The following is a 23,350-nucleotide window of genomic DNA, read 5'->3' on the forward strand; positions in this document are numbered from 1 at the left end:
GAACTTATTAACTGATAAACTAAAAATTACAGTGGCCAAATTATTGCAGCTATCTGAATATGGGTATTCTAAGAAGTGGCTGATACCACTTTTTGTTCCAAACTTATAAATAAATCCATGGCAAAGTTTCAGACAAGACCTGTCAAGCTATAACAGACTGTTTAGAATATGTTTCACTATAAAGAAGATTTGGTAGGAAAGATTTGCTATGGACACCATAGTACTGCTGGGAAGCAATGTAAGCAGAAAAGTTCAGCTTTGGAAGCCAGACACACCCATATTTTATATCCTAGGATGGCTACTGACTAGTTGTAAGATCTTGGCCTATGAAACCTGTTTCTTTATATGAAGTGATGTTACCTATACTCATTGTTTCAGAGAATTTTTATGAGAATTAAGTGATAATGAATATAAAAGTATTTCCTATTTTGGGAGTAGCTAGGTACCCCAAAGACATCATTATAAAATAATTATAGAATAATTACATTTTATAGACTTGGGAGTATAATCCATGAGCTTGGAATTACAAAAGAATATACATTTATTTATTTATTTACTTACTAGAATCACAAAATACTAAGAAAAAATCAGCTCTCAACCCAGAGAAGGGCACAACCTATTAACTGTCAAATCATAAGATATTCTTTGTCTTTTATTTCCTTCTAAATTTGTGTTTTATTATTTGTCAATATATCCTTGGAAATCTTTATTATAGTACTTTGACTGACAGTGTAGATGTTAATAATTTTGTGAACTGAGAAGTCTATCTCGAAACCTAAATCTTCAGGTTTCTTCCTGTAATCTCTTGCCAGTCTATGCCTGGAACTTGTCATTGTCTGGTTGAACTTTAGTGCCACCTACAATGGCACCCTTTATCATGCAGGAGAAGACTGCAGTGCACAAGACCTTTAAAAATGTAATTAGCCACCAGATCTTCTGTGCACACACTCATGTGTTCAGTAACAACACTGAGCCTCCTTTAAATGACTTAGGACTCCTTTCAGAATGTCAGTGCACAGTAAATAATGCCTTAACAGTAATAGTAATAGAAATGCGTTCCATCTCATAATGCAACAACAAATTTAATAATAAAATGAATTAAGTGTAAGTAGATTATGAACATGTAAGTTTTTCTCTTTGGTTTATGTTGTTTTTACTTGTCCATTTAAAATTATTGCCATATGAAAAAATGTTCAACATCACTTGTCATCAGGGAAATGAAAATCAAAACTACCATGAGATACCATCTTACACCAGTGAGAATGGCACATATTAAAAAAACTAGCAACAACAAATGTTGGCGAGGGTGTGGAGAAAAAGGAGCTCTCCTGCACTGTTGGTGGGAGTGCAAACTGGTCCAACCACTATGGAGAGCTGTGTGGAGATTTCTGGACCTACTAAAGATAGAGCTTCCATATGATCCAGCAATTCCACTCCTAGGTATTTACCCAAAGAACACAGAAACATCAGTTCCAAAGAGCACCTGCACCCCTATGTTTATAGCAGCACTATTTACAATAGCTAAGCTTTGGAAACAACCCAAATGCCCAAAAATAGATGACTGGATCAAGAAGATGTGGTACATATACACCATGGAATATTACTCAGCATTCAAAAAAGATAAACACATGCAGTTTGCAGCAACATGGATGGCGCTGGAAGGGATCATGCTCAGCGAAATAAGCCAGAAAGAAAAAGAAAAATACCGGATGGTCTCACTCATAGCAGGAATCTAGAAAACTTAAATAAGGGACCAGGAAAATGAATAACTATAAGAAAGTGAAAATCAAAATCAAAATAAATAAATAAATAAAATTATTGCCAAACACTATTTCCAGAAAATGACTTCCTTGAAACAACTCTTTGTACAATTGATAGCACACCATGGCTATTTGATTTTGAGGATAATATGGACACTGTTATATTTTCTTGTCTATTATAAATCATATATCAAGTTTAGAAGTATTCCAACACACACACGCATGCACACACATGGGGAGGGAGGGAAGTGAGGAGGGAAGAGAGAGAGAGAAAGATTGATTAATTTATTTCATGTACATTCATAAGAACAATCCCAAGTTGCCTGACTTTTTGAAAGAGATAAAAGAGTTAGGGTCCAGGGACTTTTGATATAGTCTATTACTTTAGACATTCCATTCAGGTGACTTGTAGAAAGCACTAATCTTCCTAATAGAAGCAGCAGTTTACACATGAGAGAGAACTGTCAACTAATATTTTGAATCCACCAAAGCTATCAAGGGTGAGGGTGACTAAAGGCTTTTACAACCTATAAAAACTGAGCTAGCTGACCACAAATAAAGGGGGGAGGTGGAGGGTAAAGTGGGGAGGGAGCACAATGGACAGTGGTGGAAGATTGTGGGTGCCTTGGTGGTGGATGTAGTATGATAATAGCTTCTGAAGGTGGGGGTGATCCTAAACCTCTAATCATATACTGGGTGTTGTAAACCAATGTTACCCCCATTAAAAAAATTAAATTGAAAAGAAATCAAATGGGAATCAGAAAATAAAAGATAATAAACAGAGATAATGTAAAGAATTTAGAGAAATATGGGTTTAGGGGGTTAAAAAGGATTAGTGCTTTGTAAGGGCCTTGACGTCCATTCAAAGCAATGTAAATGGTGAACTATTTGGAGAAATTTTTACTTTGTATTTTTACTCATGACAGAATAATTGATTGCAGTATTCCCCCACCCAAACATTTGGTATGTTCAGTACTATTTCAGTGATTTTATGACACCTCTGATATTCCCTTGGCCGGGGCTCTGAATATCCTTCGGAGAAGAGGTCAGGCCCAGAGTGCTCATGTGTAGGCTCTGCCTGCAGCTCCCTGGTCAGCCCCTAAGACCCTGAGAAGTCAGCCACGTCTATCTTCTGAGCCCCACGCCACTGATTTCTCAGGGCTTTATGGCTACCTACTTTGATTTCCAGTGTTTTCTTTTCCCTAGGCCTCTTGTAAGGTTCGATAGAGAGGAAAACAATAATATATCACTCATGACATTGTATTAAAGATTTAAGAACTGCCCCATCTGTGAGGCCACTTAAAAAGTGTGGATTTTTGAAGGAGTAATCCACAAACAGCCATACGAGGGACTGTAAAGTCAGGAAAAGCTAGAATGGTCTGAGGTCGTGAGACGAGGGAAGGAGAATGGAGGCTTTCATAGGACAAGCACCTGTGTAAATGCGCAGATATGGCCCTTCATTTTCTCATGAATGTTAGAAATTTTGTTCAAGTTAGAAAAAAGAAGTGTCTCTTTGCAGACACTTTGCAGAGAAGAGAGGAGCATAGGGGAAAGAGAATATGAGGTCTTTTGTCCAGAGTCTAACTCAGAGAATTCAGTAAAACCCTGAAGGACCACCTATGCTAGCGTCTCCTCCCTGTTAGTTTCCCATCTGTCTTGGGGTGATGTGTTACATGAAGCAGTGTAAGTCTAGTGGATTTTAGGCCAAGAGTGAATTAATACTCCTAAAGGAGAACTTGAGTTAATAATATTCATCCACTCATGCTGGAAGTCTAACTTTAAAATGTTTTAATGGTAAAAACATTTATGTATAGAGCACATTCCTGCTCCAGAAACTTTCTGTAGGCTTAGTCTCAGGAAGTTTGAAGGCACATCCCAGAACACAAAGAACTTGAATTTTCTAACATCACAGAAGGATTTCATGGTCTGTTTTAGACAAGTCTTGTTCATATAGCTCAACACACAAACCCACACACACCCACACCATTTCTGACTTCAACAGAACTGTAGGACCGCCACTTTTGAAGAATATTTTAATTCTCTAAATTATGTTCTTTCGTTCTTTAAGAACTATGACTTATAGCTTATAAACTCTTCAACTAATGAGGATAACAGCTTAGCTTGGTTATTATTTTTGTCTTCTTCGTGAAAAGTCATATTTTATGCTGTGTCACAGCTTCTTTGGTAGCTCTGAGGCTCCTTGAAAGGTGCTCATGTTATTTAGCAGCCAAGTAGATGAAAACTGATATTGCCTCACTTACTCTAATATTTTGATTAAATACTTTTTCTGTTCCACATAAGGAAAAAAAATAGCTCTTTTGAGGTATTTAATGCAGTAGTTTCGAATGCATGTGCTACTCACTGTTCTCCTATTTCTCAGGTAACATTCTTTATAACTTCAATTTCTCATTTTCAGATTTTTCCAATATTTTTAATATTTCAAATAAAGAGAGGTATTTATTCACACATGATTTAAAGAGAGAACTCAATTAAAATATTTCTATTGATAATGAAATATTAATCACCAAATCATTGATCTTGGCGTAGACTGAATGCTATTTGATCTTTCTTCACAGGAAAATATCCCTTCCTCACCCTAGTTGGTTAGGGAGTACATCATACTAGACTGCCTGGGCCTAACCCCACCCACTCACACTCCAGTCCTCCCTCTAGGTAGTTACGTCTTTCTCTTTCATATCAAAATTTCTCGGTTGAGTACTCCACTCTCTCCTCCTCCATGCCTTAACCCCCTAAGATGCTCCTAAATTTACTGCAGTCATGCCCCTACCTCTATCACGCCATTCAGAAGGATTTGCAAGATCTTTCCATTGCCCTTCTTTTTCCAAAGAAGACCTGCCAGTCATTAGTGGAATGTACCCCGCTGGTGGATTTAATTCTGCAGATCATCCCCTCCCCAAGCTCTTTACTCCCACGTTTAATACGACATTAGAGTTTCCTGGTCTTGGATTTTTCTTTTGAACTCTTGTTCATATCTCTCTACATGTTTTCTGACAAACAGTTTCTATCAAGATTTTATACTCCGTCACCTTCCCTTATCACTCTACAAACCCTTCTGCTGGTGATCTCACATACTTAGGTGCTTCATATCATTCCTTGTATAGAACGATGACCTCAAAATACATTCTTGCTACCCAGAATTCCTAGTGAACCATTCCCTGTTAAACATCTCCACCTACATGTCCCAGATGTACCTCAAAACTGACATTTTCAGTATGACCTCTCCTGACCTTTGTGATCCTCTTGCCCTCTCCTCTTTCACTGTTGTTGGAATGACCAACTATTATTAACTGCTGCAGAAAAATCTTAAAATGTCATCCTTGATTACATTCTCTTTCATTTGCATTAATCCAGTTATTCGTTGTTCAATTGTACGTCCTAAATACTTCTTAGTCCTTCCTACTTCCTTCTTATTCTAATTTCCTGGTTTCAGAAATTGCCTTCTTTTGTCTACATATGACTGCCACAATCTCCTAAATCATTGTATCACTCAAGTCCTATCTTAAAGTTCTGTCCTGCTAAATAGGACTCGGTAGTTTCTGGCACACAGCAGTATTTCCTGCAGCATTACTTAGATGAAACCGTGTAGATGCCTTTACCCTTGTACTTACCGCACTGTGAGCTGTCTACCTATTTATTTCTTCCACCTACCCACTCCTTGCCCCCTCCTACCACAAGGCAGTAATCACATTAAGAGGGGAACTTTGCTTTATTTATCTGTCTACTCCCAGTGTCTGCCTCTGTCTAGGCATGAGATATGACCAACCATTCAAAAACTAAACAGAAAAGATGCTCAGCAAAATCATCAACTATGTGCTTCCTAGGCTTGGAGAACTGTGCTTGCCTGCTCTCTAGCTGTTTTGTTCACAATGAATAAAATCATGTATTATGAATCTATCTGCATATTACCAAGAAAGCTCCACATATACTACCTATTGAATAATGAGTTACAAGCATGAATCAGTGAAAGAATGAGTGCATGTAGGAATGGAAATTGACTACAGTGAATTAGTGTTTTGAGCCACAATACCAGATACAATTTGGTGGCTTTAAAGCCCATTGTAATTCAAACCATGTTTATTTTTAAGCCCTTAGGTTAGTTAGAAAATATATTCCTAATCTAAATGTGCAATTTCATAAAATATTTTACACATGCTAAATTCTTATTGAATTTGCTCATTAAAACTCTGTTTTATATGCCTTAAATTGGCTTAACTTTAAGAGTATAAAAGGCATTTTGTATTTTGAAAAATTAAAAATAAACTATGTATAAGGATATAGTAGCGGTTTGCAAAAACTCAGAGGTTAGTCTAACTTATCTTTTATAGGCATAATAACATGCTTTTGGCAGTTTTAGAGCATTTTATTTTAGAAATAAAATCTTAAAATATTTTTATGACAATATTTTGAAATAGAAAAATTGGAAAGAGAACTATGTACTGTTTGTAATTTTCAAGCATATAATAAATGTTTAAATTACCAGTGTGGTGTTAATTTAGCTCTATTTTCAAAACTATATTTTGAAAGACAGTGAAAACTAAAGCACAACCTTTTTATTAATTTCTATCATGTTAAAAGAAAGAGTAAAATATCTCCAAGAATATGGAGGGTTTTTTTTATTTTCAGATTTGCAAGATGCTTAGTGTCTGGAGAACAGAATGCACTTTCAAGATATTTTTTCCATCTGATTTAGTTCTTCATATTTTACCAAAAGGTCAAAGCTGTACAGAATAAAAATTAAGTATCAGAATTCTCTCCTCTCACTTTCATAAGAAATCATCATATAGTAAAACAGAGACAGACTCCCATGGCATTTTGGATGGAAAACTAAGATAACAAGATTATTTAAGTTTTAAATTTCATTAATATTAAATAACCAGTTGCTTATGTAATACAATCATTACAATAGTAACTATCTTCAAATAACTACTATCTAAGGACAAAAGTTTTACAAGAAGAAATCTAATGCATTTTAAATACAGCATATAGGCTTTATCTGTATACCAGAAATGGTCAATAATTTGAAAAAGTTAATGTAAATCTTTATGTTTACATGTTAGTAAGTGTGCTTGTCTATTCACAGCTCTCCATATTTAGTAGTGTTAATTTTCTGAGTGTCAAACAAATATAAAAGAAAATGAGTTAAACATTTAACTTCCAAAAAGATATGAATGTGTTTCACTTGAAAATTTCTGGGAATATTTATTTCATTAAATTACTTTAATTTCATATTTAAGTGGACTGAAGTCTTCTTAGATTAGTAACAGTTTTCTAAGCTAGAGAAATTCTAGAATGATTTTTACTCTTTAGTTTGAAAACACAAACAATTTCTGGATCCTTGCACACTCAATCCTTTAATACAATCTTTATTATTGATTCAGAAAGAAATATGTTTTCAACTTAGTTCTATTGCTGATACATAGGATGGACAGCTATTCCAGTGTTCCTAAGACTTTCTCAATAAAAGTTCCATGTTCCGGGTACTGCCTTATTCCTGGACAAATGCAGATGGTTGTTTGCCCTACTAAGAAATGGATTAAACTGAAACTGTGAGATAACAGAGCTTACCTTAACATCATTGGTGTTCATTCTTGTTCCTTCCTTTCCCACGAAGATGTCATCAATATCCACAAGAATGTACCTGTCCAAGGATAATGTGAGCCTCTTTCCTGACAAGAAGGAGACAGCATCTATGAAGATGAGCTTGTGCAGCCAAAAGTTCAAGTTGTTGCCAAAAAAAACTCTTTGAATTCCATCATGAAGCCCCAGGTCATGTATGACAGTGGCATGAAAAGCACCTTTAGAGATAGGAGGAGAAAGGTTTTCTGGGGTCTTTACTTTGGCAAATATTACTGGTTGGTAGGCTGAGTGATTAATGTGGAATACTGTCCAGTCAGCTCCGGGTAAAGAACCTTTTTCAAGCTTAGAAGATTTGGTCATGTGAAGCAATGGAGAATGGGGATTAATACAGCAATCTTTTACTGCAAGGTTTCCATATATAGAAAAAGGGAAACCTTTTAACTGAAAGCTCTGTAGACTCTTCTCATTAGATTTGTGGAATCCAATGACACCCACGCCATATTCTACACAGTATTTATCAAGAAGGCTTCGATTCCAGGAGTCCATGTTAATATACTTTAAAATATTCTCGTAAATTATGAGAACATATTTGCCTTTCATTTTTTCTGTAAGTGCTGGGAGATCCCCCTTTCCAGGAGCAATTTCAATGTGGTACTGGAATCTACTTGATTCTAGAACCATAATGATGTCTTGGCCAAGTGATGAGTACTGGCTCTCCACAAACACCAGGACCGTGGCGTCTGTCCTTGAGGCATCAGAAAGCTTTGTGGCCTTCATTTCCATCAGCCTGTGAGGGAGGTGTTGGAAGTCGCCACAGTCCACTTCTGATGCCATCTCAGAGAGTTCATTTTCCTGCTTATAGGCACTGTACAGGTAATAGGCAGAAATGATAATGCTCACCATGCAAAACGTGGCAAGCAGAATGACTGTCCTTTGAAAGTGTCTGTGAAGCTTCATGATAAAACTCATGTTGTATATACTTCCCTCAGACCGTTGAAACAGAAGCACCATAAGAGGAGAAAAGATGGTGTTTCAGCTATTTTTCCAGGCCCAGTCAATAATTTATGTCACCATTGCAGCACATTTGTATCACTTGATCAGGACTCACAGAATATATAATCTGAAAAGCAAAATAAAATAGAACAGAATATCAAATTCAGTCTGCAGCATTAAAATGAGCATGTTTTTGTCCTGGTGAATGGCACAAGGGGCTGGCTAATAGGCAGGTGAACTGGTGTATGGTAAGGAAGAAAACTCTCTTCTCCCAGATACTGATGATGGATGGGAGGACTAGAAGGCAGAAAGCGGTGCCACTGAGAAGAGCATTTCTAGCCCTAAAGGGAACATATTGGGCTAACAAGAAGTTCCTTTTGCTCACTGAGCTTTGCATCAAACTCTGTAGTTGATACAGACTTAAAACCACAAAGAAGTCTGCTGAGCCATACGCTGCCACATCATGTAATGCATACGCATGCTATTTGTGTTTAAATACATACACAAAAATAAATAATACATATGTGTATATATTTATACATATTTCTAAATACACATTATGTATACGTAATTAATATAAGGTTGAACATATTTAATTAAATACTGTAATATACTAATTTCCCTCTGCGTAGTTGTTGACATGAAGAATTTTGCCATTCGATTTGCATTTCAAATGTATTAAAGAAACAGCTATCTGATAGTTGCTGCCACTGAAATAACCATTTTTAAATGCAGATAAGCTCCCTCAACCCAAATAATCATTTTACATCTGTATATTTACATGGTATATGAAAAAACAAATCAGGACAATTTTTTGGTGGAAGAATATGAGGATGAAATGCCTCCCCATTTGCTGCCACACTGCTGTGATTCTGTTTGGCATCGTGCACCTTTGGGCACCAATACCCACCAATTCATTGACCATTCTGCTGCTTTTGGAAAGGAGTTCAGTAATCATCCCTTCACTGCCTGCCCCCCCATAAAAAAGCACTATAGAAGAGTTTTCAGAAAACATTAGAAACTTCATGAAGTGCCTTGGTATTCTATAAATACAAATCCCTTTTAAGTCCTAGTAACCTTTGAAAAATTTAGTAACTTTTAGTTGCTTCTTATTTTATTAGTCTTAGGGTTCTTTATTTTCAAGGGAAGGTCTTATTATTGTTCATAAGGAAGCCTGAACTCTGGCTGGTAAGAGAGCAATACCTGGTGGGCAACAAAACATTTTATATTTTCCGTAAGTTTGGGGATCATTGAAAGACCGAAAAGAAGCGTTGGCCAGGGTGTGGCGACAATGGAACCCTCTTACACTGTTGTTGAAATAGTGTCTAATAAAAGTGTCTGATAACAGATGAGTAGATAAAGAAGTTGTGGTACACACACACAACAGAAAACTACTTGACTACAAAAAAGGTGAAATCCTGCCACTTGCAACAACATGGATGGACCTGTAGGGAAATATGCTACATGAAATAAATCAGGAGAAAGACAAATACTGGATAATTTCACTCCTATAGGGAATATAAAAATCAAACAGACAGAAACAGACAAAACCAAAACAAAGCAAATTCTTGAAATCTGAATGTAGAACTGAGGTTACCAGAGGGGGAGGGTAGCACAAGGGGAGAGGGGCCCAATGGACTGTGGCAGACAACTAATGGTGCCTTGATGATGGGTGTGATGTGGTAACATACATTTGAAAAGGTGTGACCAGTACCACTAAAACATATATAATGTTGTAAACCAACTTTAACTCAATAAAAAAGAATTTAACAATTTAAAAAGATTGGTATTCATGACACATGTGTATTATTTTGATTCCCATATCTTCCAAGTAAAATGAGGTTAGAATACATGATCACCAAGAACATTCTGCCTCTAAGATTCTGTGATGTTTGGGCCTCCCTGGTGACTCAAGAGGTTAAGTCTCAGCACTGTCAAGCTATCAGCAGCCACTGCAGCACGAGTTTGATCTCCGCCAAGGAGCTGACCCATGTGGCGCAGCAGACCTCTCCTGTTTCTCCTGCTGCTCCCCTTAGCAGTGGATTTCAGTCAGTCTGCCTGTTCTGCTCCCCACTCTGTCTCTTGTAATTCTCTCACCCACCCTGCACCTCTGGCCTACACCCCTGCCATTGTATGCATAAATAAATCAATCTTAAAAAAAAAAGATTCTGTGATATTTACCTATGAAAGTGACAAAATTTTGAATTATATATGCTTATCTTTATGCATAGTGCAATATTCTGGAGTATAACAAGGATATTTGTAGGATAAATGTATTTTATCTTGTGAATTTTATATCATCTATTTCATTCAAATATTTAGGATATCTATCATTTATTCAAATATTTATGGCGTAACTACCTTTCTACTTTAAATGTTCTTCAGAGTTTGTTTGCTTAAAGGGTCCAAAATTATTCAGTAGAGGCAGTGGCTAGAATAACAGTAATTTATGGGTTATGGATTTTACACCAATGGCTGTAAATGGGGTAAAAGAAGAAAGAGAACATGGGAAATACCTGAGCCTGCAAAGGTGGGGGCAGGGGCAGGGGCAGGTGGCATTTGGGAAGGACCTTGACACAGTGAGGTGTTTTGCATGGACATCTGAAATAGAAGGAACTTTATAGAAGAAGGATTGAGTAGATAAAAATTATTTTTCAAATGTATGAAAAATAATTTTTATACATAAAAAGTTTTATACATAATTTTATACATAAAAATGTATGATCACATTTTGCATTTCAGATAGTGGTGTTTCACAGTTTGTTCCCATTGTCAGAAATGATAAGCGTGCAACTCATACAATTCTCATCTGTGATGAGGCAGGGTGGTGAGGAACATTTAAGTATTTAGATGGATGTTAGGAAACTATCAAAGCTACCTTCTCCATTAGTAGGTATAAAATATGGACTTTTTTCCCATTAAATTCTTCAAGTTTCTTCCTCAAGCAAAGGGAATTCCAGTGTATGTCCCTGAGGGTAGGATTTGGTTTAATATATTTAAATTGATACATTAAAATTCTCCACATAATTTTCTGCAAATCTTTTTTCGACTACACCTTTCACTTTGCTGTGACTGAATTTAGTTTCTGGCGTGGCCTCTCAGAATTTACCGTTCCTACTGCAACCTTGTCCACCCACATCTGCTTCCCATTCTGTATATGTCTCTGTTGCTTCTGAAAGTCTTGGGATGGACTGGATTGTTGCTGTCACTCTTTCTGCAGGGGGTGGCATTTAGTAGCTTCTGAACTCTTCCTTCACAGTGGGGCATCACTGGGAGAGCAGGTAAATATTGAGAGGATCTCCTCCATACAAATTCCCCTCTCCAGTCTTTTCTGACCCCCCATACTTGGTAAGACACAGAAGTTACACATGGTCATTGTGGGAAACCTCTCTCTTTTCTACTTCTGGCTTTATTGTAATTAAATTTTGTTTAAAGCCAGTCTCCCTCATCTCACTGTAAATTCCATGTGGGTAGAGATATTGCTTCTTTTTGTCTATATTGAACCTCTAGTGCCAGGCACAGGGGAAGCACTCAATGACTGCTTGTGAAAATTGAATACAGTGGCATATTATCATTATAGTTAATTTGATACTTGTACTTTATTATAATGGCATGATCCATTTTTAAGATTATATATCTATTCCTATTAATATGATTATAATTATAAATTTGCTATATTTAATTTATGCTTTATTAATACTAGGAAAATATAATTATACCATCCCAATATAGGATAAAAAAATGATAGATACTAAACTGTCATTTGCTATAGGGGGTAGATCAGTCATTCTGCAATCAGCCATCAGGTATTCACTGAACACCTGTTTTGGATTTGCTGGCTAGATGCTGGGAACATCAGAGAAGAAATAGTGACTCTTGGCTCCAGAAGTGTTATCTCTATTGGGGGAAAAAAGACTTATCTTGTGAAACAACAGCCAATACTACCTCATACCTAGTAAGTAGTAATTCATGCTATACAGACTATGTCTATTACAAGTTTTTGAAGAAAGAATGAGAGAGATTAATGAAGTCTAGGAAAGTTAGTGGCATTTTCTAAGAGACATGGTGCTTGAGGGCAACATGTTATGCTGGCAGGATTTGGATATAACAATGAGGAGAGCATTCAAGGCATAATGAACTTGGCAAGGTTGAAGAAATGAAGTGGTTATAATTTGTTTATCTGAGAATAATAATAAACTAAAAATAGGATACTGTGTGCTGGTTGAAAATGGAAATAATATTTGATTAAAAGAAGGCTGCAAATCAATGGATGTGCTTGGGAGAGATTATGAAGCACAAGAGTGTCAACTAGGAAATAGAGAGTATCAGATGTATTTGAATAGAAGCAAGACAATAAAAATGGTGTTTACAGATGGTGATTATTGTAGCAGTAACATTGAGAATGGACAGACAGTATCCGTGTGAACAGACAGAACATGTATACTACACCGAACAGTGAGCAAATGGGTGGAGCCAAGGGCTGCCACGTAATCAAGATGGGGCTGTATGTGTCCAGCTAAGGCATTTATAGGGGAGAGTGAAAACAGAGAGACTTGGGAGGAAAATAGAACAGGACACGATTACTGTTAAATTATGAGTGGGGGATGGGCAGGCTTTGGTGACTAGAAGAATAAAGGAGTCAGTAGCATGCTCATAAAGAGCTAGCTATAAGTTTAGCCTGGAGACGGACTTGCACTAGTAATGTATACTTAGTTTCAGAAAGGTGACTAAATGATACATGGGGAGAATACAGATGTTCTATGTGCAAAATCGTAGAGCTCTGTGACATAGTTGGATATTGACAATATAAGTTAAGGAAATATTTGAACTTGAGAGGTCACAGGCAATTCTTGACATTCTATAAATATCCAACATCTAATTTCCTGATTAGCTCCACTCATCCCTGTGTTAAGACTAGGCCCCTAGATTGTGTAGTCTTGTTATGATTACTTTTCTTTTGGGGCTATGGGTGCTTTGGTGGTGGGAAAACGATGGTGACTGTATCCAAGGGGGGGAATCATATACTGTCCAAAAATGGACAATGATGTAAGAATAAGGTACTTATTTTAAAATTAAATTAAATACAAAATATTATTAGCAACATTATCTATTTGATGTCTCTCTACGTCCACAGACACCAATTTCAAGGGCATGTACATGGGACTTGTGTTATTCCCAGTTATCTTTCAAACAAGAAATGGGATAAAAGCATTTTTAAAGGTCAACAAGATCAGCAGAGAAACACTTTAGTGCAGTAATGATTATGTACTTGAAATGCTCTTATAAAAGTACGCTGAAAATTCCAGACTTTTGCATGGTGTGAAGGGGTCTCTGAGTGACTCAACAACAGGCGCAGTGACCTCCATGTCAGAGTCCTGAGCACACAGCTGTCTTTATTGGCAGGAGAGAGCTAACAATTATGGCTGAATTTTGTCACCTCTTCAACCTATGATAGGGACTACACTGAAGTCCAAGAAACTATCTTTAAGAAAGGAAATAATAAAAATTAGAGGAGAAATAAATGAAACAGAAAGAAAAAAAGATAATTTAAAAGATTAATGAAACCAAAAGTTGTTACTTTGAAAAAATAAGTAAAACAGACAAACCCTCTGGCCATGCTCACAAAGAAAAAAGGGAGAAAACTCAAATAAATAAAACCAGAAATGAAAGAGAAGTTATAGCAGATATCACAGAAGTATAGAGGGTCACAAAAAATACTGTGAACATCTTAATGCTAACAAATTGGAAAATCTTGACAAAATGGACAGATTCTTAAAAGCATACAAACTTACAATACTGAATTAGGAAGAAATTGAAAAGCTGAGCAGTCCAATTACAAAGAAATTGAAACAGAATAAAAATGCTCCCCAAAAGCAAAAGCCTGGAACGAGGTGGCTTCACTACTTAGTTCTACCATATTTTCAAAGAGGAATGAATACCTATGCTTCCCAAATTCTTTCAAAATTGAGGAAGATGGAATGCTCCCAAATGCATTCTATAAAGCCAACATTACTCTGTTACCAAAAGCAGACAAGGACATACCAAAAATAAAATGATAGACCAGTGTTCCTGATGAATACATATGATAAATCCTTAACAAAATAATAGCAAACCAATTTCAAAAGCACATTGAAAGGATCATACATTATAACCAAATGGGATATATTCCCAGGATGCAAGGATGGTTCAACCTATGCAAATCAATCAATATAAATCACCACATTAGCAAAAGAAAAGGTAAAAATCATCATCTATAACAAAGAAGCCAAGAATATATAATGGAGAAAGGAAAGTTTCTTCAATAAATGCTGGATAGCCACATCAGAAAAATGAAACAAGACCACTCTCTTATGTACTGTAAACATTAATCAAAGAAAGATGGGTTAAAGACTTGGATCTAAGATCAGAACCCATTAAATTCCTAAAAGAAAACATAGGTAAAATATGCCACAACATTGGCTTCAGGGATGTGTTTGGGGACTTGACTCCAACAACAAGGAAAATAAAAAATAAATAAATGGGACTTTCAAATTAAAAGCTTCTATAGAGCAAGAGAAACTTGCTTCAGTAAAACAGAAGACACCCTACTGAATGGGAGGAACTATTTGTACATCATACATTCAACAATGAGCTAAGAGCCAAGATCCAAAAGAACTCATACAACTCAATAAAAAGATAAAAAGAACACAATCAAAAAATTGCAGAAGAGCTAAACAGACACTTCTTGAAAGAAGATGTACAAATGACTTACAGGCACATGAAAAAAATGTTCATTGCCTTATCATCAGGGAACTGCACATCAAAACCACGATGAGATACCAACTCACATTTATGGGGATGACCCATATCAAAAAGGTCAGAAACAATAAATGTTGGTGAGGGTATGGAGAGAAAGCGGCACACACAGACAGTTGGTGGAAATGCGGATTGGTCCAGCCCCTATAGCAAACAGTTTGGAGAATTCTCAAAAGATTTAAAACAGGTATAACATGATCCAGTAACTCCACTCTTTGACATTTATCAAAGAAGTGCAAAAACACTAACTTGAAGGGATACATGCACCCCTATGTGCATTGCAACACTTTATGAATTATAGAAACCACCTAAGTACCCAAAAACAGAAGAGTTGATTAAGATGTGCTATGTAGGGCCTCCCTGGTGGTGTAAGGGGTTAGGACGCTACTTATGAAGCTATTCTCAGCCATTGCAGCATGAGTTCGATCCCCAGCCAGGGAGCTACCCACATGGTGCAGCAGACCTCTCCTGACTCACCCGCTGCTCCCCTCAGCAGTGTATTTCAGTCAATCTGCCTGTTCTGTTCCCCACTCTGTCTCTGGTGAATCCTCTAACCCCCGCACCACTGGCCTGTATCACAGTTCTTGTATGCATAAATAAATAATATTTTTTTTTAAAAAATGTGCTATGTATACATGATGGAATACTACTCAGGTATAAAAAAAAAATGAAGTCTTGGATTTGCAACAACATAGATGGAACTGGAGGGGATTATGCTAAGTGAAACAGGCCAGAGAGACAAAGACCCTACATAGCATTGGATGATTTTACTCATATGTGGAATATAGAGACCAAAACAAAGGAACTGACAGAACTAAACCAAAAGAAAGTCTAGAAATAACTACAGAATTGAGGCCACTAGAGTGGGCATGGGGAAGTGGGACAAAATGGGGAGGGGGCCCAATGGTACTTTAAATTGAAGTAACATTGCACTATAACATTATGTAAGTCCCAGGTGCATCCATAAAAATCAACATGTGTATATATGCATTAATCCAAAAACCATTCAGACAGGTATTTTGGAATAGTCACTGTGGATACAGACAAGTTGCAAGGGTGGCCTGGTTATAATCATCACCATGTCATCAGGTATTATTTCCTAGAACACACTTGGAAGGAAATAACATCCTATGGGAAGACAGGATAACTAATGCACACATTATATAAGCCCAGTGCTGGGCTTAAAGGCTAAGGAACCTGTTAAAGATGCCACCGCTCATGGTGATCGAACTGCAATTTGAATCTGACGTGGCACGAAAGGTATCATACACCTGGAAAGGCAACTGTAAAGCTTCCCTTCCACGGGAGAATGGAAATCGGCGGCTATTACCTTTAGAAGCTGGGAACACTTGTGGTGTCTACTTAATAGGGTTTAAATAGAGATTATGGACAGATTACAAAGCTCTTTGTATAAAAGTGTCTGACACATGGAATGAACATTAAACATTACCTGTGGAGATGGTGATATGAACATGAAGTGAGAGAAATATCCTGAGGATGGTCAAGAGAAATGCACAAAGGGCTCATAAAGAGCTAGCTATAAGTGTTTTGGTATAAGCTGAATTTGGGGAGCACAGGATGTCCCTCTTTGGTGCAGGGATCTAAATTCAGATGGGTGGGCCTCCCTGGTGGCGCGCAGTGGTTGAGCACTGGGTTGCGAAGCTGCCCGCAGCCTCTGCAGCGCCGGTTCGATCCCCAGCTGCTCCCCGGCCACCAGAGGAGGGTCCCACATGGCACACAGACCTCTCCTGCCACCCACTGCTCCCCTCAGCAGTGTACTTAGGTCCTTCTGCCTGCTCTGCTCCCCGCTCTGGCTCTGGTGAATTCTCTCACCCTCCCACGCTTCTGACTGTACCCAGTGCTTGTATAAATAAATAAATAAATAAATCTTAAAAAAAACAAAACAAAAAACTCCCAGACATTTAAAAAAAATAAATAAATTCAGATGGGTCTCGGAAGCGGTGGAAGAGGGTCAGTCAGAGGAATCGCCAGCACCTTGTCCATGCTTGCGCCTCTTCCCATTCCTCCTCTTTCTCCAAATGAGCTCACATACCCCTGGTTTTCGTAACCATCTATGCTCCAGTAAATTCCAAATGTTTATTTGTAACTCAAACCTCCTTCCTCTGAACTCTAGGATTTCAAATTGAACTATCAACTTGATATAATAATAACAACAACTCACAGTAACTGTGCCCTTTCATATTATTTACCAGCCATAGTTTCGCTCCACCGGAATCAGGTCACAAGAAATTCAACTTGTCCAAAACCGAAGTTATGATCTACTCTCTAAAACCATCTTCATCTTCCCCACGAATCACCTGTGACTCACCCTTGATACCTTCTTCTTGTTCCCTCCTTACCTTAATAATTCCACCTCTTCTTGTTTCCATCTCCCCAAACTGATGTGACCCCATGCACCACTTTCCTTTCCCGGGCAACAGCCCCTGCATTTGAACTACTGCCACATCCAACTTCTCACCAGCACTCTTGCTGCCCTCTGTTTTTTTCAGTCAGCATTGAAATGCAATTCTGTTTCTTCTAGCTGACAACACAAACATGGTTCCCTGTTTCACTTAATGATTAAACCTGAATTACTAAATATATTCCACAAGATGCTATGAGGGCTGCTTCCCATGCTTCCATCTCAGGCCTTGTTCAATGGTGTGTGCACTACTAAGTTCCAGGCAAATGGGTCCCCTTTCATCACCCCAATCCCCCCCACCTCAAAAAAAAAAAAAAAAAAAACCAAAAAAACAGCCTCTTTTCTGAGTCAGGATCTTCTCTTTGTCTGAAAGTTTTTCTCCAGTTTTTAATATGACTTCATCCTCTAAAATCTGGTGCTCTGAGCTTCACAAAAGCCTCCCTGATACCCCCAGGTCTGTCAGGTCTCCCTCTGACCCACTCTCTTATTACCATCTGCTTTACCTCTGCAGTGTGTTCTAGAGCTATAAATGGTTGTGTGGTTTTCTGTGTAGTATTTCCCCACAGACTGGAAACATCTCTAAGTACCTGTCTTGTTCACCTTTACATTCTTGATGTCAACACAGTGTTTTAAGGAAGAACAGGCCACTAAGTACTTCTTCAATGGGTGAAAAAAGGGAGCCTCTACTAAATTTTACAATTATTAGCTGCATTCATAAAGTAGGGTAGACATTAAGTAAAAACATTTTGTATGAACAGATCCCCCCCCTAAGTCACTCTGGCCTAAGGACAATAATATAAATGCCATGAATGGCAGCAGCCTCTTTGACTAAGGTCATAAATCAGACACATCCAGACTGTACCATTCACTGAATCATACTCAAATACCTACTTTCTCCATTTGGACACTTTTCAGAGTTCAGGTGTGGCTAGGGTTGTTTTGCAATGCATTTAAAAAGCAAAACATCTTTTTTTCCACCAAGGATACATTAGTCGTTATTTAATTACCTACAATTAACAAAAGCAGAGGGAGCAATTTCTTTTTGGAATCACAGGCCTTCTCCTAGACATTATGAACTGAATATATACAAACATATGTTTTTGCAAAATGTTGCAGTATCTGCAAGGGAAGTACCTACTTGTCACTGTAACCTAACCTATCTTTTCTCTTCCATGAACACCCACCATCATCCCAAAGTAAAAATCAATTTCTAAATGAAATAGAATCATGTTGGAGTTGGCAGAACAAGAAATGTGAAAAAAAGATTGCCATCTGGAAAATGAGTATTAATAACTAAAGAACTTCAGGTTCTAACATAAATGAAAGATATTTAAAAGAGCTTGACAACATTCTTCTTTCTCAAAATTGAATATGTTTTATAGTGTTGAGAAATGCATTGGGAGGCCTCAAATACAAATTTACTAAAAGCAATCTAGGAGTATTAAAAACTGACAGAGAACATGCTTTACTCTGGAAAAGAATGTGTGACATTGTGTCACTAACTGAATCCTGCTATGGTAGGCAAGTAAGATGCTGCTTTGCATGGTGTACAACCCAGAGTACACCATCTCTAGAACTGGGAATTTCTTTTGAGAGATGGATGGCAGAAAAGCTGCACTTGGGGGGACTAGCTTTGTTTGCTACATTAAAATGGAAAATGAATTTCTATTGTAATTTTCTCTCCTTCTTTGTACTTAGGAATTCTGAAGGAAAGTACATTTTGTTCACATCTCTTACTGTCAGGCTCTCTAGTGTGGCAAGAAGAGAACCACCCCACTGCTGCCTTCCGTATGTCCTGCCAGTGGGGCTCGAAGGGGGGAATGTCTGCCCATGTCCTTTCTACTGAGCTAGAATAGACACACTGACATTTGCCCACTAGCAGGGCAGAATGACTACTGCCACTGCAGCTTCAGGATATTATCTAGCCCCTGCCATATCTGTCCTTTTTCAGAGTCATGGGAACAGAGATCATTAACACAACTTCTCGCCATTTGCCTGGATCCTAAGATGTAAAGTTACTGATCAACTTTGGGCTATGTCTTAAGGCAGATGACACTCACCAGAGAAGCAGAGGCAACAAGATCTGTAGAGGGGGTATGATGCAAAATGAGCAGAGAAAAGTCATGACAATATGCTAGGGAGTCTGGGGAGGTCCAGTGTGCTGGTATGATTACTCTAGCCTCTGCATTTAGCAGAGATGTTACTTGGGGCATCCTTGAGAATAGGTGACACTCCATTGGGGTAACAGAGAGAAGAAAGAAATCACCTGGACTCTATATGGAGGGAAAGCACCATATGTAACTGTCCTGGCACTGCTTTAAGCCTTGCACAGTAGTAGGTGCTAAGGACATTTCTCTTGAATGAATGGATAGTCATTTCAAATGCAGAACTATAATTGGTAAAAATGGCTTGAATGTTAGAACAATGTCTCATGCCAGATAATCCTTCTATGAGTATTAACTGTGATTTTAATGACAGCATTTATCAATAGGTTAAGTTTTGTACTATTCTGTTTTTTTTTCAATTTGTTTTTTAAAGATTTACTTATTTATACATACAAGAACTGGGGTGTAAGCCAGAGGTGCAGGAGGTAAGGGGATTCACCAGAGAGAGTGGGGAGCAGAACAGGTAGATTGACTGAAATACACTGCTGAGGGGAACAGCAGGTGAGTCAGGAGAGGTCTGCTGCACCATGTGGGTTGCTCCCTGGTTGGCTGGGGATCGAACTTGTGCTCTAGTGGCTGGCAGTAGCTTGTTAGCACAGTCTTTAACCCCTGTGCCACCAGGAAGGCCCTATTCTAGTGGTTTTTTTTTTTTTTTTTTTTTTTTTTTTATGTCTATTTGTCTTATTCGCCAGAAAAATTCTGGTAATGTTGGACATCAAATTGGGTAGGAAAGGGTCTCTGAGATCCTTATTTTCCAAGTGAGGGACCAGCGACCAAGGTTCGTGAGGATGTTGTCTAAGGCCACCTCTCTCATGGCAAAACCAGGCCAAGAATCCAGCTCTAACTTCATATTATTTTCAAACATTGTTATCAAAGAAAAAAATTAAAAAATAAGATATATAAAAAATGGATGCCTATCATTGAGATGCTTGATGTTTGATATAGCACTTCAATACTTTTTAAAAAATCTCTTGTTTTGCAACAGGTTAGCAAAGCTACAGGCCTTGGTAATGTGTAGGAGTTTTTCCTGAAGTGATTTATTATACACATTAATTATAGTAGAGCCTGATTTTTTTTCTAGTTGTGCAACTTAGAAATTGATGAAAAAGGTTTAGAGTAACATGGAGCGATAAATCACTCATTGTGATATGCCAAGCCTAAGGATATAGTTTTTATTAAAAACAAACAGACAAACCAACAAACCAATTGGTTTTCCAAAACCAATTCTTCAGTTTTCTAAGAGAAACTTCAGGTCATAAAACAATTTTAGGCATTGTTCAGAATAACTGTGATCACAATGCAGATTATTCTGGCCGCATCCTTTAATCTAGACAGGTGTTCAGAGTTCATGCACTTCTAGTGCTGATCTCCAATAGCCACAGCATGGGAAAAGTAAACTTAAGCTCTTTATTCCCTTATTATCTAAACTACTAAGCAATTAGAAATCAAAGGCATTCATTTTGTTCAGAATGGCGTTTTTATCATTGATTCTACATCCATGTTTTTATATCATAGCAATCACAAAGATTTAAATGTAGCTTTCTTTGAATATATGTGTGTGTGTGTATATATATATTAAAGAAAAGGATTATTAGGAAAGGGGCAGAAAAGTAAAGTGCAACTTGCAGAGACTCAAGTTGGCAGAAAGAGCTGCCTTCTTTGAATATATTTTATACCTCAACAAATACATCTTTAAGTGGAAAAGTTGGCACTAGTGATCAAAGAGCAGTTGCGACTCAACCAGGTTTCAAGAAAGTCATATAATGGGAGTCTCCAAATTAAAAGAAATATTTGTAAAATCTTTAAGGTTTTAAAATTCTGAAATGAACAATCATTGGATATTTAGATTTTAGCTCATAATAACTTCTAAAGCAGAATATATGATCCAGATGAATGAAACAGTCTCATGATATTTACTTACACAAAGAAAGAAGCCTTCTGTTTTACCATCAAGATCATAAAGAACAGCAATAAAAATATGACAGAGATGGTAGATATTATGTTAACTGGAGACATTTTCTTCAAAAGACCTTTTGTTAGGGCAAGCCTCTTCATATATTCAGTACTATTTCTCAAAAGAGTCTCTTTCAAATTTATTTTTAAAAATTCCTCAAATATGATAATAGGGAGCTATGGTTGAAGAAAAAGGAAAAGAAAAAAAAAAAAAAACACACACCCATCACCTTATATCATATATTTGTATCTCTACCATATCATTCTGCTGTTTTGTGGTAAATAGCAATGTTCAATAGTTGATAATGATGTTTTCTAAGGTCAAAGAAAAAGTAGATTTGAGATTAGTTTTATGTGTCTTAGTGAGTTATTTGAATTTAATATTAAGAAGTAGCTGTTTACATTACTTGGGAGTGATTTCCTCAAAACTCTTCTAATTGATATATGTTGCCATACTCCATTATGATTATAAACATATGGCTAAAATTTCAACTTTAAGAGAGTTTGAGGCTTCAGTCATTTCCAGTTATTAGAACTAGTTAGTTGGAAGATGACACAGGTAAACCTCTTGTTAAATGGAAGAGAGATGCACTTTCTTTTCATTTAAAGCTTCTATATCCAATACTTAGGCTGAGATTTTTCAGTTGTATTTTATTAGTTGTATAATTTAAAATGTTTACCAAATGAATTGCATCAAATAGAAAATCTCTGATGTTGACCACAAATTTCAAATCCATCAAAGAAGAAACATGTATTCTAAGAAATCTGCAGAATAATATTTACAAGTAGTTGGTGGAAATCTAATTATAAGGGGTAGTCTCCACAGTCCTTTAATTTTATGAAAGAGAGGTTTTAAAGTTACCCCAGAATGATAAGATATTCCTTTGTTTTACTTAATTTAATCAAAATGGTCTATCGATAACAATAAAAAAGAGGTACTTGTTAAATCCTGAAAAATCTTAGATTAACTGAAACCAAAGTAGTTTTCTCTTACTAAAAGCCCCACACTTCTCAACGAGCCATTAATATAGAGTGTGGATAAACAGATGCACTTACCTGGAATTAAAGTTGAAAGAGCAGAAAACGCTTGAGAAAGTTTCCATAGATTGAAAAGACACGGAAGGCGCAGTAGCTACGACCATCGGTCAGGCTTTTGGGCGGCACGAGTGGCAGCAACACCAGTTGTGGCCCAGGCCCCTTGTGTTATGTAACATCTTATTAATATTAGCTATCAACCTGCTACCAAGCTGCTGAGGCGCTAGAGGGCAAGAGTGTCACACGCAAGACCCATCGCCCGGGGACCGGCGCTGGTGCCACTCAGGAAGACAGATGCTAACTGAGCTGGCGAATAACAGGATGCCCGAACTCAGCAGAGAACTTGCCGTGTGTTCCTCCAGGAATACTGTAAGCGCCCATGTCGCGGCTAGCTGAGGAGTGCACAGAGTTAATCAACATGCAGGAACCGGTCCCCGCGCCACGCAGAAACTTTCAGGACGGGATGGACAGCCCCGCGGTCATCCTGAGGCTGTATTTTTCATTGTCTGAATAAACTTGCTCCAGTCAGGAGGAGCAGCCTGGAGAAACCAGACGAGTGTCAGTCTCAGGACCTCCCCAGCCCCGGCCAGCTCGTCCTGCTCGCGTGTGCGCCCCGCGGGCCCGCGACC

The 23,350-nt window shown here is 37.6% G+C and overlaps 2 protein-coding genes across 16 annotated transcripts in view; one reads left to right on the plus strand and one right to left on the minus strand.

Moving 5' to 3' along the window:
- Window positions 1-23,350, plus strand: part of LOC119243609 (uncharacterized) — a 782,255-nt gene that overhangs the window by 139,645 nt on the left and 619,260 nt on the right. For all 12 annotated transcript variants that reach the window (XR_008551531.1, XR_008551536.1, XR_008551535.1 and 9 more), the window contains exon 4: window positions 12,195-12,306. The gene's annotated coding sequence lies outside the window, so the exon portion shown is untranslated. The remainder of the gene's footprint in view (window positions 1-12,194; window positions 12,307-23,350) is intronic.
- LOC119243607 (bifunctional heparan sulfate N-deacetylase/N-sulfotransferase 3) overlaps window positions 1-23,350 on the minus strand; it is a 143,376-nt gene that overhangs the window by 119,953 nt on the left and 73 nt on the right. Inside the window, exons 2-3 of one of the 4 annotated variants that reach the window (XM_054694533.1) lie at window positions 22,743-23,260; window positions 7,347-8,478 (exon numbers count right to left, since the gene is read on the minus strand). In XM_054694533.1, coding sequence (XP_054550508.1) covers window positions 7,347-8,369 — 1,023 coding nt within the window. In that variant the 5' untranslated portion in view covers window positions 8,370-8,478; window positions 22,743-23,260. Of the gene's footprint in view, window positions 1-7,346; window positions 8,514-22,742; window positions 23,313-23,350 lie in introns of those variants that run through there. The other 3 variants (XM_037509532.2, XM_054694534.1, XM_054694535.1) reach the window with 3 other exon arrangements.

Source organism: Talpa occidentalis, unplaced genomic scaffold (assembly GCF_014898055.3).
Source record: "Talpa occidentalis isolate TD23 unplaced genomic scaffold, MPIMG_talOcc4v2.1 talOcc4.13, whole genome shotgun sequence".
Lineage (NCBI taxonomy): Eukaryota > Metazoa > Chordata > Mammalia > Eulipotyphla > Talpidae > Talpa > Talpa occidentalis.